The sequence below is a fragment of the Pan paniscus genome, chromosome 18, assembly GCF_029289425.2.
Source record: "Pan paniscus chromosome 18, NHGRI_mPanPan1-v2.0_pri, whole genome shotgun sequence".
In the NCBI taxonomy this organism is placed as follows: domain Eukaryota; kingdom Metazoa; phylum Chordata; class Mammalia; order Primates; family Hominidae; genus Pan; species Pan paniscus.
The window spans coordinates 68,029,953-68,047,617 of NC_073267.2; the positions used below are offsets into that span (position 1 = coordinate 68,029,953).

General features: G+C 40.1%; 1 protein-coding gene across 7 annotated transcripts in view; it reads right to left on the reverse strand.

Annotated features, from left to right (window-relative positions):
• Positions 1 to 17,665, reverse strand: part of CNOT1 (CCR4-NOT transcription complex subunit 1) — a 79,720-nt gene that overhangs the window by 42,885 nt on the left and 19,170 nt on the right. For all 7 annotated transcript variants that reach the window (XM_055099169.2, XM_008977355.6, XM_024925887.4 and 4 more), the window contains exons 12-15: positions 15,857 to 16,097; positions 13,607 to 13,726; positions 12,151 to 12,273; positions 11,753 to 11,904 (exon numbers count right to left, since the gene is read on the reverse strand). In XM_055099169.2, the coding sequence (XP_054955144.2) occupies positions 11,753 to 11,904; positions 12,151 to 12,273; positions 13,607 to 13,726; positions 15,857 to 16,097 (636 nt within the window). The remainder of the gene's footprint in view (positions 1 to 11,752; positions 11,905 to 12,150; positions 12,274 to 13,606; positions 13,727 to 15,856; positions 16,098 to 17,665) is intronic.

Consider the following 17,665-nt stretch of genomic DNA (forward strand, 5'->3'; position numbering starts at 1 on the left):
CCCACCTAAATTCAGAATGTTACTACTGGCATTAAGAAGTAAAAGTGATCACTCAGAAAAGAAAGCTGTTTCACATTTGGGGGGAAAAAAATAAGACTAGGGTGCTAACAGTACTGAATAAGCCTATATTACATTAAATCAATAGAGAAAAATCTATGAAAATTTGTACTTGTGCCAATAGCAAAATAACAATAGTCTGAACACAGACAACAAATGAAATAAACGCGTTATTTTATGTCCACTGAAGCCAGGAAGAAAAATACAGTCCCGTACCACATAATGACATTTCAGTCAACAAAATGGTATATGGGACCACATATACAATGGTTGTCCCACATATTATAATGTATTTTGCTGTACCTTTTCTGTTTAAAAATATAAATACCATTGTGTTATAATTGCCTTCAGTATATTCAGTATAGTAACATCACTGTATGGGTTGGTAGCTTAGGAGGAATAGGCCATACCACATAGGCAAACTGTATACAGTACATTATACCATCTAGGTTTGTTACAGTATACTCTATAATGCTCACACAAAGACAAAATTGCCTGATGACACATATCTCAGAAATGCATTCCTATTGTTACGAAATGCAGACCACAAAAAAAAAAGGGAGCCTTATACTCCTAAAGGTATTGGTCTACTTATTTACTTTAGAAACAAGTAGAACATTAGTTTCCACAAAAATGCTCAAAATAATTAAAAGTATTTCAAATTTAAGGAAACAAGTGGTCCTCTGAAGCTTCATTTACAAATGTATCTGCATTCCAAATACTCAACAATTAAAACTTCATAGAGATACCGTATCTCCATGTTGTCCCATATCTCACCATAATAACAGGCACATACTATATTAGCAAGGCTGTGGGGAAATAGATGCAATAACACTGCTGGTTTTACAAAATAGAAAAATCCCTAAGGAGGAAAATTTTGCGATACCTAACACAATCGCAGACGAATTTACCTATTATTCTGACACATCCACTTCTAGTAGTCCAATTATACATTGGTAAAAATGATGGATGCAAAACACTGCTCACTGCAACACTGTATGTGATACAAAAGCGAAAACAATGCAAATTTCCACCAGTAGGAGACTGGCTGACTACAGTACAGAACAGCCATTCAATGGAGTATTATGCAGCAAGTAAAAGAAATAAGGAAGCTCTCTAATTGTATGGAGTGAACTCTAGGATATAAGATCAAGAAGCAAGTTGCATATTATCTCTTCTACAGTGAAGGATAGGGATAAATATACGAATAAGTATGTATTTGTTTTTAATATAAGATAACCCAAAAATATTAATGATAGTGACTAACTACAGGAGAAAAGGAGAACAAGGTAGAGGTATCAGAGTTCAAAGGAAGATTTCTCCAAATGTATCTTGCTTTAGAGTTTTGACTTTAAAACCACACCTATATTTTACCAATCACAAAAACAAAAGCAAACAAACAAACCACTAAATTAAAAAGAAACTGTTCCAAAAAGACCAGTGCCATGGGTTAGAAAAACAGGGTACCAAGCAGTAGATGGTAATTATATTATACTGCATTGAATCCAAAATGCCTTCAATTGTGTAAGCCACACTAATATTTTATGTCCTATGCAAAAACAAAAAAAGTAATTCCACCAATTGTAATATAAGACACATCACCAATGAGACACATCATTTCAGAAATGTTAAAGTAGGAAGAAAAATAAAATGGGCACTTTAGAATAAAATATGGTAAATTAAAATATTCACCTTTACTATTTAGGGATAAATTCTTATTTCTTACACAGTTTCAAACTTAGAAGTGGCAAGAATTGGCCGGGTGTGGAGGATCACCTGTGGTCAGGAGTTCGAGACCAGCCTGGCCAACATGATGAAACCCCATCTCTACTATAAATGCAAAAAATTAATTAGCTGGGCAATGGTGGCGCGCACCTGTAATCCCAACTACTCGGGAGGCTGAGGCAGGAGAATCGCTTGAACCTGGGAGGCAGATGTTGCAGTGAGCGAAGATTGTGCCATTACACCCCAGCCTGGGTAACAAGAGAAAAACTCCGTCTCAAAAAAATAAATAAATAATAAATAAATAAAAGAAGTGGCAAGAATATTACAATTAACTCCCACAAATGCTTCTCATGCCAATGGTATACATTTGCCCTATTAACCTAACCATTATTTCTATACTTTTCGCCCTGAAGCATTGGTTTGGATATACCATGAATTTATCCCTAAATGCTTCACTACATGTTTTCCTCTTTTTTTGAGACAGGGTCTCACTGTCGCCCAGGCAGGAATGCAGTGATACAATTATGGCTCTGCCTCTGCCTCCTGAGTTCAGATGATCCTCCAACCTCAGCCTCCCCAGCTGCTGGGACTCCACGCATACAGACCATGCCCAGCTAATTTTTAAATGTTTTTTTCAGAGACGGGGTTTCGCGACATTGCCCAGGCTGGTCTCAAACTCCTAAGCTCAAGCAATTTGCCCACCTCAGCCTCCTAAAGTGCTGGAGTTACAAGTGTAAGCCACCATGCTCAGCCTTCACTATATATTTTCTATGAACAAAAACATTTTCCTACATAGCCATGTAAAATCAAACATCAGAAGCTTAACAATGATAAAATAAATAGGCCATGTTCACATTATACCAACTATTCCCACAATGCTCTTCAAAGCTATTTTTCCCATTGCATTAAGTTGTCACCTCTCTTCAGGTCATTTAATCTGAAAGATTTTCTTAGCCTTTACGTGTTCTTCTTGACTTTATTTTTTTAAGTACAACTCAGGGCCAAGTGCAATGGCTCATACCTGTCATACCAGCACTCTGGGAGGCAGAGGTGGGCAGATCACTTGAGGTCAGGAGTTCAAGAGCAGCCTGGCCAACATGGCAAAACCCCATCTCTACCAAAAATACAAAAACTTAGCCAGGTGTGGTAGTGTGCGCCTGTAGTCCCAGCTACTCAGGAGGCTGAGGGAACTGCTTGAACCCAGGAAGCAGGGGTTGCAGTGAGCCGAGTTCGCACCACTGCATTCCAGCCTGGGCAAGAGAGCAAGACCCTGCCTCAAAAAAAAAAAAGTACAAGTCAGTTGTTTTGTAGAATGTCCCTTGATTTGAGTTTGTCTGATGTTCTAAATTCAAATTAGGTATTATAACCTTACAGAATAAATTACCTTGTATTCTTCTCAGTGCATTTTATGAAACACATGATGTAGGTTTCGGATGGTGATCACTTTGATCAGTAGACTAACATGGTATCTGACAGGTTTCTCCACTGAAGTTGTTTTCCCCCTTTGTAATTACAATGTAATTTGTGGAGAGATATTTTCAAACTACATAATTATCCTGCTCTTCAAACATATATCCATTACTATTAACACACATTAAAGATTACAACTCCATTGTAATTCTTCTATATTTATTAGTTGAAATAACTTTCCTTCTCTGGCATTTATTATCATCAGTATGGACTCAAAATACTTTGGATACATTATCTTATTAAATTTTTCAACAAGTACTGCTAATAGATCAATTAAAGAAATTAATTGAAACCTGGAAGTTAGGTAAACTGCCTTCTTACAATAAAAACATTTTGCGCAATTTTAACAGGCAATTAACTTTCCAGAATATTCCACTGCAGATGGATTAAAATGTATAAATGTAAAAGGTTACACTTTAGAACTTGAAACTGTAGAACATTTAGAGCTTATAGAGCAGAGTGCTTTGGAATGGATAATTATTTGTTGTACAAGGCAGTCTTGTGCACTGTGGAATGTTTAGCCAGTATGATTGGTTTCTTTTTTTTATTTTTGAGACGGAGTTTCACTCTTGTTGGCCAGGCAGAGTGCAATGGCAAGATCTTGGCTCACCCCAACCTCTGCCTCCCGAGTAGCTGGGATTACAGGCATGCGCCACCACGCCTGGCTAATTTTTCTATTTTTAGTAGCGATGGGGTTTCTCCATGTTGATCAGGCTGGTCTTGAGCTCCCAACCTCAGGTGACCCACCCTCGGCCTCCCAAAGTGCTGGGATTACAGCTGTGAGCCACCGCGCCCAGCCTAGTATCATTGGTTTCTACACTACTAGGTATTAGAGGCACGTTTCTCTCTAATTATAACAGCCAAAAAGACCATCAGGCCAAGCATGGTGGCATGCGTCTATAGGACCACCTACTCACAAGGCTCAGGCAGGAAGACTGAGCCAGGAGTTTAAGGTTGCATTGAGCTATGATTGTGCCTGTGAACATGCACTGTACTTCAGACTGTACAACAACACAGTAAGACCTCATAGGAAAAAAAGAAAGAAAAAAAAAAAGGCTGAGCACAGGTGGCTTATGCCTATAACCCCAGCGCTTTAGGATGCAGAGAGGACTGCTTGAGCCCACGAGTGAGCCATGATCACATTACTACACTCTAGTCTGGGTAATAGAGCGAGACTATTTAAACAACAACAAAAAGAAATAATGCTGGCCGGGCGTGGTGGCTCATACCTATAATCCCAGCGCTTTCGGAAGCCAAGGCAGGAGGAGTGCCTCAGCTCAGGGGTTTGAGACCATCCTGGGCAACATGGTGAAGCCCCATTTCCACAAAAAATTAAAAATAAAAATAAATTTAAAAAATAGGCATGCATGGTGGCATATACCTGTAATCCCAGGTAATTGGAGGCAAGACATCATCTCAAAAAAAAAAAAAAAAACCTTCTCATAAAGCAAAATGACAGGGTATGGGCTGACTTCCTCTCCTTCATAAAAGCAACTAGAAAAGTGTCTGAATCAACTTTTTCAGAACTTTGGAAGTTAACCAAAGGCTTATAACAAGTGGGAAATTTTTATTCAAGAGACTATCAAGCTTTCTAGCATATTAATTTGCCCTATTATTCCCATCTCCAGCTCCACAGCCAGCTTAGAAGCTGACAGCCCTCAATCACAATGAAAACCAGAAGCCTGAGAGGTGAATCAAAACAGGGTTAAAACATCTTCAAAGCCTCCTTCTCAGTGAATTGTCATTATTTCATCTGTATAGGGAGTCTGTGTGAGAACACAATGACAAGGTTGGATTTGACCTGAAAACTGACCCAAACAAAAACCTTTTCTGCATGAGGTGTTTGCAAAAAACATTTGAAAGTAACTGTTTTAAACTTATTGCCTATCTGAGGTGGAAGACTACTACAGTTGGAGCAAACTACAGGCTAACTAAAAATCTGTAAAGAAGGCCGGGCACGGTGGCTCACGCCTGTAATCTCAGTACTTTGGGAGGCGGGCGAATCACCTGAGGTCGGGAGTTTGAGACCAGCCTGCCCAACATGAGAAACCCTGTCTCTACTAAAGAAAATACAAAATTAGCTGGGCGTAATGGTGCATGCCTGTAATCCTAGCTACTCGGGAGGCTGAGGCATTAGAATCACTTGAACCCAGGAGGTGGAGGTTGCAGTGAGCCGAGATTGTGCCACTGCACTCCAGGCTGGACAACAAGAGCGAAACTCCATCTCGAGAAAAAAAAAAATCTGTAAAGAAAAACTTTGAGCCGGGTGCGGTGGCTCAAGCCTGTCTGTAATCCCAGCACTTTGGGAGGCCAAGGCAGGCAGATCACGAGGTCAAGAGATCGAGACCATCCTGGCCAACATGGTGAAACCCTGTCTCTACTAAAAATACAAAAATTAGCCAGGCGTGGTGGCATGCTCCTGTAATCCCAGCTACTCAGCTGAGGCAGGAGAATCGCTTGAACCCCGGAGGTGGAGGTTGTAGTGAGCCGAGATCGTGCCACTGCACTCCATCCTGGGCGACAGAGCGAGACTCTGTCTCGATTTAAAAGAAAAAGAGAGAGAAAAAAAAAACTTTGGAAGTAAAGACTAAGGTGGCTGTGAATTGCCTGGCTTAGTGCTGAATTGATTCCCAAGATTAGGTTTAAGAAAATCTCTGTCAATCTTAGCTGACAACAAGGCTAACCAAGCAGGAACTTCAGTAGCCAACTATTATAAAGAACAGAATTAGTTCAGGAAAGTCACTAAACAAAAAAAGGGCAATAACGAACAATGTGCTCTGCTGAAGAAGGAAGATCTGATTTCAGGAAATGCCATATTATTTAAAGTTGTCTGTTTTCAACAAAAAAATTACAAGACTTGTAAAGAAACAAAAGGGTGTCCCATGCAAAGGGCTGGAAAGCTATGTAGAAATGATCCTTGAGGAAACACTGCTGTTGGACTTATTAGACAAGGAATTCAAATCAGTTACCTTAAATAGGTTCAGAGAACACATTTATTTTCATTTTATTTTGGTTTTTGAGACAGAGTCTTACTCTGCTGCCCGGGTTGGAGTGCAGCGGCACAAACTCGGCTCAGTGTACCCTCCATCTCCTGGGTTCAAAAGCAATTCTCTTGCCTCAGCCTCCCAAGTAGCTGGGACTATAGTCGCCCGTCACTATGCCTGGCTAATTTTTGCATTTTTAGTGGATACGGAGTTTTGCCATGTTGGCCAGCTGGTCTCAAACTCCTGATCTCAAGTGATCCACCCACCTTGGCCTCCCAAAGTGCTGCTGGGATTATAGGCTGAAGCCATGACACCCAGCCACTACAGAACACATTTAAAGGAAAATATATCAAAAGAACTGAAGGAAAACATAGGAATACTATCTCAAAAAGCATGTCCATAGAAATTAGCAAAAAAAAACAAAAAACAAAAACAAAAACAAAAAACAGAAATTCGTTTTTTCCCATCAGACACTACACTCTACAACATACCAAACAGAAAAAGTACAGTAACTGTAATAAAGTTTCACTAACCACATGTCCCACCACACATTCAAGCAGACAAAAGAGTTCATTTGAAGATAGATCAATTAAAATTATCCAGCCTGAGAAAATGAAAAAAAGGGGGGTGGGGGGATGGGGGCTGAGAACTCAAGGACATGTGGAGCACTACTGAGTGTGCCACCACAAACATAATGGGAGTACAAGGAAAGAAAAAGGTACGGAAAGATTTGTAGAAATAATGACTGAAAACCCGATAAATTCTATTAAAAACATTAATCTAGACACCCAAGAAATTCAATAAATTCTAAGTAGAATAAACTCAAAGAGATTCATACCTAGAATAACATAATCAAGCTGATGAAAGAAAAAAGACAAGGAGAGTATCTTACCAGCAGCAAGATAGAAGCAACTCATCACATACAATACTCAATAAATTAACAGCTGATGTCTCATCAGAAACCATGGAGGACAGAAAGGAGTGGGGGAGCATATTCAAAATGTTCAAAGAAAAGGAATGCCAACCAGGAATCCTTCATCTGGCAAAGCTATCCCCAAAGATACAGGAGGAATTAGGATATTCCCTAGATAACAAAAAGAGGTAATTCATTGCTAGCAATCCTGCTGAAACAAGAAAAATTCAAGAATCCTGGCTGAAATGAAAAGACACTGAACACTGACCTGAATCCGTATGAAAAACTACTGGCAAAGATACACAGGTAAATACAAAGGACAGTATAAATCTCCTAATTAAAGAACAACTGGGCTGGGTGCAGTGGCTCATTTCTGTAATCCCAACACTTTGGGAAGCTAAAACGGGAGATCAGTTTGAGCCCAGAGGTTCGACACCAGACTGGGCAACATACTGAGACCTCAACTTTACAAAAAATAAAAAAATTTATCAGGTGTGGTGGCACATGTTTGTGGTCCCAGCTACCTGGGAGGACCGCTTTGAGTCTGGAGGGTTGAGGCTGCACTGAGCTGTGATCGTGTCCTGCGTGGGCAACAGAATGAAACTCTGTCTCAAAAAAATAACTGCATGAAGCAAGAATTATAAACCTTTTGGTGATCACATAATGTGTAAAGGTATAATTTGCATGACAATAATGGCAAAAATCAAGGGGAAGGGGACAAAGCCATACTAAACGAAATTTTTGGATCCTACCAAAACTAAAAGATTGGAGTAAGTTAAAATGTTAGTTTTAATACCCAAGGCAACCACTAAGAAACAAAACAAAAAATAAAGTCAAAGAAACATAGGAGTTAAGATGGTACACTACAAAATATCTATTTAACAGTAAGACAGGCAGTAATGGAAGAACAGAGGAACAAAAGTGACAAGAGATAGAAAGATTAATAGCAAAAGAGCCCTATATTATCAATAAATACATTAAATGCAAGACAGGCAGAATGTAGTAAACACAAACACAAATTCACAAACACGCTCCAACCATACCTTCTCTAAAAGAGACCTACTTCAAATTAAGACACATATAGCTTGAGAAAACAAAACAAAACAAAACAAAACAAAAATATACCAAGCAAACCACCATAAGAGAACTATAATGGTTATACTAGTATCAAACAAAACAAATGTTTAAGAAAAAAACTGTTAATAGAGACAAAGACATTTTACAATAAGGGTCAATCCATCAGAAATATGTAACCATTAAGGCCGGGCACAGTGGCTCATGACCATAATCCCAGCACTTTGAGAGGCCAAGGTGGGTAGATCACCTGAGGTCAGGAGTTCAAGGCCAGCCTGGGGAGCATGGTGAAACCCCATCTGTACTAAAAGTACAAAAAAAAATTAGCTGGAAATGGTGGCGCACGCCTGTAGTTCCAGCTACTCCAGAGGCTGAGGCAGGAAAATCAATGAAACGTGGGAGGAGGAGGTTGCAGTGAGACAAGACAGTGCCACCACACTCCAGCCTGGGTGACACAGCGAGACAGAAGACTCCATCTCAAAAACAATAATAAAATAAAGAAGTATGTAACAATTATAAAAACACATGTACTTAAAAACAAAGCCCCAAACACATGAAGGAAAAACTGACAAAACTGAAGGGAGAAAAAGACAGTTAAAATAATAGGAGGCCGGGCATAGTGGCTCACGCCTGTGATCCCAGCACTTTGGGAGGCTGAGGCGAGTGGATCACTTGAGGTCAGGAGTTTGAGACCAGCCAGGCCAACATGGTGAAATCCCATCTCTACTAAAAATTTAAAAATCATCTGGGTGTGATGGTGAGCACCTGTAATCCCAGCTACTGAGGCACAAGAATTGCTTAAACCTAGGAGGCGGAGGTTGATGTGAACCAAGATCACACCACTGCACACCAGCCTGGGGGACAGAGGCACACTCTGTCTCAGAAAAATAAAAAATTAAAAATAAAAAAAATTGGGCTGGGCGTGGTGGTTCACACCTGTAATCTCAGCACTTTGGGACGCCAAGGCGGGCGGATCACCTGAGGTCAGGAGTTCGAGACCTGCCTGACCAACATGGAAAAACCCCATCTCTACTAAATATACAAAATTAGCTAGGCGTGGTGGCGCATGCCTGTAATCCCAGCTACTTGGAAGGCTGAGGCAGGAGAATCACTTGAACCCAGGAGGCGGAGGGTTGCAGTGAGCCGAGATCATGCCACTGCACTCTAGCCTGGGCAACAAGAGCAAAACTCCATCTCAAAAAAAAAAAAAAAAAAAAAAAAAATTGAATACTTCTGTACTCCACTTTCAATAATAGATAGATCTACAAAGATAGGCCAGGTGCAGTAGCTCATGCCTGTAATCAATTGCAGCACTTCTGGAGGCCAAAGTGGTAGGATGCCTTGAGCCCAGGAGTTCAACACTAGCCTGGGCAAGACAGTGAAATCCTGTCTCTACAAAAAATAAAAAATTAGCTGGGCATGGTGGTGCATACCTGTAATGCCAGCTACTTCAGAGTTTGAGGGGGGAGGTGGAGGCTGCAGTGAGCCATGATCATGCCACTGTACTCCAGCCTGGGTGACATACACACACACACAAAAATTAAGTCAACGCCAGGCGTGGTGGCTCATGCCTGTAATCCCAGCACTTTGGGAGGCCAAGGCAGGCAGATCACTTGAGGTCAGGAGTTCGAGACCAGCCTGCCCAACATGGTGAAACCCCATCTCTACTAAAAATACAAAAATTAGTTGGGAGGGGTGGCATGTCTCTCTAGTCCAAGCTACTTGGGAGGCTGAGGCAGGAGAATCACTTGAGCCTGCAAGGCAGAGGTTGTAGTGAGCCAAGATCGCACCACTGCACTCCAGCCTGGGCAACAGAGCAAGACTCTGTCTCAAAAAAAAAAAGAAAAAAAAATTAAGTTAAATAAATAAAATAATTAATAAATTTAACAAAATCAGTACAAGATGTACACTGAAAATGAAAAAATATCACTGAAAAAAATTAAAGAGGCCAGGCGTAGTGGCTCACACATGTAAGCCCAGCACTTTGGGAGGCTGAGGTGGCAGATCACCTGAGGTCAGGAGTTTGAGACCGGCCTGGCCAACATGGCAAAACCCCATCTCAACTAAAAATACAAAAATTAGTGGGGCATGGTGGTGCACACTTGTAATCCCAGCTACTCGGCAGGCTGAGGCAGAAGAATCACTTGAACCCGGGAGGCAGAAGTTGCAGTGAGCCGAGATCATGCCAATGCACTCCAGCCTGGGTGACAAGAGTGAAACTCCATCTCAAAAAAAAAAGAAAGAAAGAAAGAAAGAAAAAAATTAAAGACCTAAATAAGTAGAAAAACATCCCAGATTCACGGATTAAAAAGACAATGTTATTAAGACGGCAGTACTCCCCCAAATGAGCTAAAAATTCAACGTAATCCTCTCAACATTCCCAGTAGGCTATTTTGCAATTTTTTTTTTTTTTTTTTTTGAGATGGAGTCTCGCTCTTTCGCCCAGGCTGGAGTGCAGTGGCGAGATCTCGGCTCACTACAAGCTCTGCCTCCTGGGTTCACACTATTCTCCTGCCTCAGCCTCCCAAGTAGCTGGGACTACAGGCGCCCGCCACCACGCCTAGCTAATTTTTTTGGATTTTTAGTAGAGACAGGGTTTCACCGTGTTAGTCAGGATGGTCTTGATCTCCTGAACTCATGATTCGCCCGCCTCGGCCTCCCAAAGTGCTGGGATTACAGGCATGAGCCACCGCACCCAGCCTTAACTAGCTGATCTTAAACTTTTTAGGAAAATTCAAGGAACCGAGAAGAGCTGCAACAATTTTAAAAAACAACAAAGCTGGGAAATTCATAATCCCCAATTTCAAAACTTACTGAAAACCTATTGTGATCAAGACTGTGGAACTGGCCTTTGAGACACAGATCAACAGAATTAAGAAACGAAAAATAGCCCAGGTATGGTGACTCACACCTGTAATCCCAGCACTTTGGGAGGCTGAGGCAGGAGGATCACTTGAGCCCAGGAGTTTGAGATCAGCTCGGGCAACATACTGAAACCTCATCTCTACAAAAAGAAAAAAAAGAAGAAGAAGAAGAAGAAAATTTAACCAGCTGAGAGTGGGTGGCACGTGCCTGTGGTCCCAGGTACTTGGGAGGTTGAGGTGGGAGGATCACTTAATACAGGAGTTTGAGGTTGCAGTAAGCTATGATTGCACCACTGTACTCCAGCCTAGTCGACAGCAAGACCTTGCCACTTAAAAGAGAGAGACCACAAACTAACCCATGCACTATGGGCAATTGCTTTTTTTAAGAATAATTCAAAAGGCAAAGTAGTGGTCTCAACAAATGCTGCTGGAACAACTGGATATTCACATGCAAAAGATGAATTTGGACCTCTATCTCACACCAGCTACAAAACCTTAACTCAAATGGATCTAGTATGTATCATAAATAGTATAGGACTTTGGACTTAAAACCATTGGACCATTTTAAACTGCTGTCACTTTCACTGAACCTCTTCTTCCGCAAGTCTACAATTATTCATATAATCCAATTCAAAAAAAGTCATATTCATGTATGTACTTCTTACCCTGCACAAGCTTGCAGACAGGCCAACATTGTCGCCAAAGTTTCTGGAGGAAGTTGAGCACTTTTGGGCTGGTCTTTTTCTGGGGCAAGTCCGCCCAAAATAGAAGGACACCGTCTCTTTAAAAAAGTCATACACGCCTGGATAAAAGGCTCCTGAAGAATAGAAAAGTCTCTCAGTGTATTTAAAATTGATCTTAAATGTTTTTGGATTAAAGATAACTACTAAGCACTATAACTAAAATCCAAAATAAGTAACATCTTCATTGCCATTTAAAAAAGTTGTTTCTTTTAAATTTTTCTTTAGTTTATTACTGCTGCACAAATTTTAAAAGTTGTACTTGATAGCCATTTTAGCCACCAAAATTTAAGAGCAAAAATAAATGAACAAATCCTGCTTACCCCATGCTCTCGAATTTTATCTGTGAGCCACTTATCAAGTTTGAGGTATTCACGACGTGAAGCAAGTGCAGCAAGGTCAATAACAAAGGCAAATGGAGTACCATTTAGCAGCATTGACAAGGCCTAAAGGACAAAGCATATTAGATAATGCAAGTGGAGCAATTAAGTAACTATCTCTGTCCCATATTCTGTTTTTCGCTTTCCACAAACAAGTTCAAATAAAACACACTGCTAATACTTCCTTGGTCACAATTTAAACAGCTAAGCACAATTCAGGGGTAACATTAGTCATTATTTTCTAAAATAATGATCACATTTTAAAGGTGAATACATGACACTACCTTCCAAACAAACTTCACCGTGCTCTTTAAAATAACTAAACCTAGAGCAGAACAAGACTCAAAGCATGAATAATTATCCCTACCCATTTTTCAAAATCTAAACACAGGCTTAAGCACAACTATATCACCAGTACATTAATGCACCTAGTGATTAATAATATAGAGTCTAGGCTGTACGTGGTGGCTCACGACTGTAATCCCAGCACTTTGGGAGGCCAAGGTGGGTGGATCACCTAAAGTCAGGAGTTCAAGACCAGCCTGGCCAACATGGTGAAACCCTGTCTCTACTAAAAATTAAAAAATTAGCCAGGTACGTTGGCAGGCGCCTGTAGTCCCAGCTACTTGGGAGGCTGAGGCAGGAGAATCACTTGAACCTGGGAGGCAGAGATTGCAGTGAGCCAAGAGGCACCACTACACTCCAGCCTGGGCGACAGAGTAAGATTCTGTCTCCAAAAAAAAAGATACAGAGTAATTCATCAAAAGATCCTGTTGATTCTCACAGAGTTGCTTAAGGGAAGAAACATGCCTAGTTTCCCCAAAAACTGTATCTAACATAACTTATGAGAAAAGCTAACTTTTCACTATAAAACAGCTTTACAATATATGGAAGACCAATCAAAAATAAAAACACTTTTATCTACCTAAAGCCACTCTCCTTCCTATCCTTTTTAAGAAACCTCTAAATCTCATCTCATTCTAGGAGCTAGTCACATGTGAATTATTCCTAGAGCATCTTTGTTACATAAGCATTTACTTTTTTTCCTTTTTTTTTTCTTTTTTTTTGAGATGGAGTCTCACTCTGTCACCCAGGCTGGAGTGCACTGGCACAATCTTGGCTCACCACAACCTCCGCCTCCCAGGTTCAAGCGATTCTCCTGCCTCAGCCTCCCGAGTAGCTGGGATTACAGGCACGCACACCACGCCCGGCTAATTTTTCTATTTTTAGTAGAGATGGTGTTTCACCATTTTGGTCAGGCTGGTCTCGAATTCCTGACCTTGTGGATCCGCCCACCTCAGCCTCCCAAAGTGCTGGGATTACAGGCATGAGCCACCGCGCCCGGCCTTTTTTTCTCATTAGTAAATAAACTGGTGTCAGTCTGTCCCTCTGAACTCACCTTCAAGTCCTGGGCCACATCAAGTATTCGAGACAATTTGGCCTGATCATACTGCTCCCCTCTCATGTACCATTCTGCCATTGCATGCATGATAAGTTGGCGAATTGAGGGAGACTGTCCCTAAAAAGGGGAAGAAAGATTAAATAGCAATACTGCTAAACACTGTGATAGATATTATTACAAATGCCCAGTTAATTTTACTAGAACTTGTATAAAAATCAGGTATACCTGTGCTGACATTAAGTTCAGGCCTCAAACTATGCAATTACCATGACGTTCTTTATGGGAAAGCCAAGTTACCTCCACATATTCCAAATAAAGCCTGTTCCTAAACTTGGGTCATATAGTCATTCAACAAACTTATTTGTCCTATTTTAAGTCTGCCTATCATTTTCAGAAACACAAATGTGAACTAGATTATGTGAACATGAAGTTACATCAAGTTTATATAATTACTTTAAATGCAAATTACTGGTATATAAATAAAAACAAAACAATTTAAGGTAACTATTTCTGATGTTGCACATTATAGTGTTGGATGTATCACTACTTCTGGGAGTGGTGCCTGTACACACATTCTAAATCTTATTTCCACAAACAAGAATCTTTGATTTTTTTTATTCCATTTCTTTTTTTTTTTTACTGGCAGGTAGCCTGGTTTTCAGAAACAACGATGAATGATGCAAATATCTAGAACTCAGTGAGTATTTATCATAGAAACAACAGCAAGACCACTACTATTGCTATATCTAAGTAATATCCCAGTTAATTGTCCTAGAGTGGCAGATGGTCTGCTAGAACAAGTATTCAATCACAAGTGAGGAGATGCAGCTCGTTTACCAGCCCTTTCTACCTCACAGCTATGGTGAGAAAGGAATGAAGACCATCTGGACTGCAAATGCTTGGTTAAATGTTTATCACGCATTTTGTAAACTGTTAAAGTCTACAATGTTAATTGAGTCTCTAGGAAAGGAGGGGAAACTAACTGAATGACCTAGAACTAAGGCTAACATTTTTCACTTATAATAAAGAGCCTTATTTCACTAATTTGTAAAAAGCACTTGTATATAATATAAACTACTCCAAGAATGGGTAAAGGATAAAAAGTAGCTAAAAAGGGCACTCGGGGTAAAGGGGAAGAAAGTTTTTTTTCTGCATGTATCATATAATGTAGGATATTAGCTTGGGAAACAGGGCAAGACTCTGTCTCTACAAAAATTCAAAAAATTAACCGGGTATGGTGGCATGTGCCTGTGGTCCCATCTACTTAGGATGGCTGAGGCAGAATGACTGACTGAGCCTGGGAGGTTGAGGCTGCAGTGAGACATGTTTGCATCACTGCACTCCAGCCTAGGTGACAGGGCAAGCAAGATCCTCTCTCAAAAAAAAAAAAAAAAAAAAAAAGTAGGGGAGGGAAAAAAAATCAGTGGACAAAAGAATACTTACTTGCCAAATACATTCTACAAAATTAGAGGTAAAAAGCACAGGGGCTTGAAAGGCATTTCAGCACAAACTGAAATAAAATGTAAATGTTGGATTTAGATAAATTAGAAAAGAGTGCTAATTAAAAATTGATCTGTGATCTCTCATTTCTTGTGAAAATATGACATCAATACCTTCTGCCTCCATGATAGATGTTTAAGCTCCTTCGCATAAAAAGGAAAGTGATGCCCTAGCAATACAGACCTTTCTCAATATTGAAATTATTAAATATTGGCCGGGTGTGGTGGCTCACACCTGTAATCCCAGAACTTTGGGAGGCCGAGGTGGGTGGATCATTTGAGGTCAGGAGTTTGAGACTATCCTGGCCAACATGGTGAAATCCCACTTCTACTAAGAATACAAAAATTAGCCGTGCATGGTGATGCACGCCTGTAATCCCAGCTCCACATGAGGCTGAGGCAGGAGAATCACTTGAACCCAGGAGATGGAGGTTGCAGTGAGAAAGACTGCACCATTGCACTCCAGCCTGGGCGACAGAGCAAGACACCATCTCAAAAAAAAAAAAAAAAAAAAAAAAGGAAAGAAAATAAAATTATTAAATATTATTTTGCCTCCTTGCTTTTGGGATCTTGTATTTTATTGCTCACATGATTCTAAAAGATAAAACAAGTTTTATGACAGTATGACTTTTAAAGTCATAATAATTCAGAGATGCAAAAAAAAATTTCTCTGGTTGAGCTTCCTCAACACTCCAAAGAAGGTCAATTATTCAGATGAAAAAATGGTAAGCACACGGTCACATCTTACCTGCCCATGCCATGCATAGTGCAAAATAATAGCTGAGTTAGGATGGTTTCCAAGGAAAATTGGCATCAGAGTGGAGATAAGTTCATGGCGCAAGGTATGCCAAGAGGTGTTAATTTGTAGTAAGGCCAATACCAGCATGTCTGGACAGTGTTTGATAGGGAAGCTGAAGAGCTGTTTGACTTGCTCATACTGCCCAACCTCTGCAAGCCTCAGCAGAGATTCAATCAAATCCAAGCTCTTCCTAACGAGAAAGGAAGAAACATGCTTTATCAATGAAAATCCAAGTATACAGATTAATTTTCAAAATAAGTGATACCAGCTTGTAAGCACAAAACCAAGTTGGTGTCATGTTTTAATATTAGAAGTTTGAAGTCCACAGCACTCTCTTTAAGAATTATTTTTGCCCCAAGAGGTTGAAACTGGTTGACTTTAACTGAGCCTGAAGATCTAACTCTATCCTCAGCCCATGAAAACCATGGGGATAGAGAATGAAGTAAACACCATGAGAAAACAGGTAAGAAAATAACATGGGGTAGACTAGAGAACAAATGCTGTATTTCTCTATCAAATCAATGGCAAAAAATAAATTTAAAAGACAGAACAAAGACAGATTTACAGAATAAAAGAAACTATGGACTGCGTCTGGATTCTCAATCATAGAAATTTTTAAAAGACATTTTTGAGCCAATTGGGGAACTTAAATGTAAATAACTAGCTATATTAAGGAACTGTTATTTGTTAATGTGATAATGGTATTTAAGCTTTATAAAAATGGAAAGAGCCCTTTATCTGTTCAAATAAAATGAAGAAGAAACACTACTATATACATTAGACTCGTAAGGAAAAAAATAAGCAAGTTTACAAATCTAATGTTGGCTACCACCTAAGAAAAGGACACACCACCACCAAAAAAAGTAAAGACAATTATTTGATCAATAACAGAAATGTGTTCTGGGAGGGTATAGATAGAAAAAAATTGAAGATACATTATGAACTAGATCCCTTTGGGGAAGGGCTCTAGTACACAGTTAACAGGTTTAAATGAAGCAGTTTTAGTGACCTTACTTATCTTAAGTATTTATAGAGGGGGTTGGTAGATAAACCCCCTCTATAAATAGAGGCCGCGCTCTTTCCCTGTAGCCCTGCGTACTTCAAAAATGATGAAAGTACTTGTACCATTCTTTCTTCACACATTCACAGAGAGGAATGACGGGACAGAGTTCCAAGAGAAACCTGATATACACACCAGGCCAGACTAAGATTCTACCTCGAAAATTTGAAACTGGAACTCAGAGAAACTAGATACTTTAGCTGAAAAGCATTAGATTTGGCCAGGTGCTGTAGCTCACACCTGCAATCCCAGCACTTTGAGAGACTGAGGCGGATGGATCACTTGAGGTCAGGAGTTTAAGACCAGCCTGGCCAACATGGTAAAACCTCATCTCTACTAAAAATATAAAACTTAGCCCAGGGCGGTGGTGAGCACTTGTAATCCTAGCTACTCAGGAGGCTGAGGCAGGAGAATCGCTTAAACCGGGGAGGCGGAGGTTGCAGTGAGCTGAGATTGTGCCACTGCACTCCTGAGATTGTGCCACTGCACTCCAGCCTGGGCAACAGAGTGAGACTCCATCCCAAAAATATAAATAAGAAAAGAAAAGAAAACTATTAGATTTGACAGGTTGGCCACCTTGAGCAACTTACAAATAATAAAAAAAAAAAAGGCATAAGCTCTACAGAGAAGAAATCTCAATACTAAGGGAGAAAGGAGGAAGTACAAATCTCTTTCCAACATTTGATACTTTCAGATTT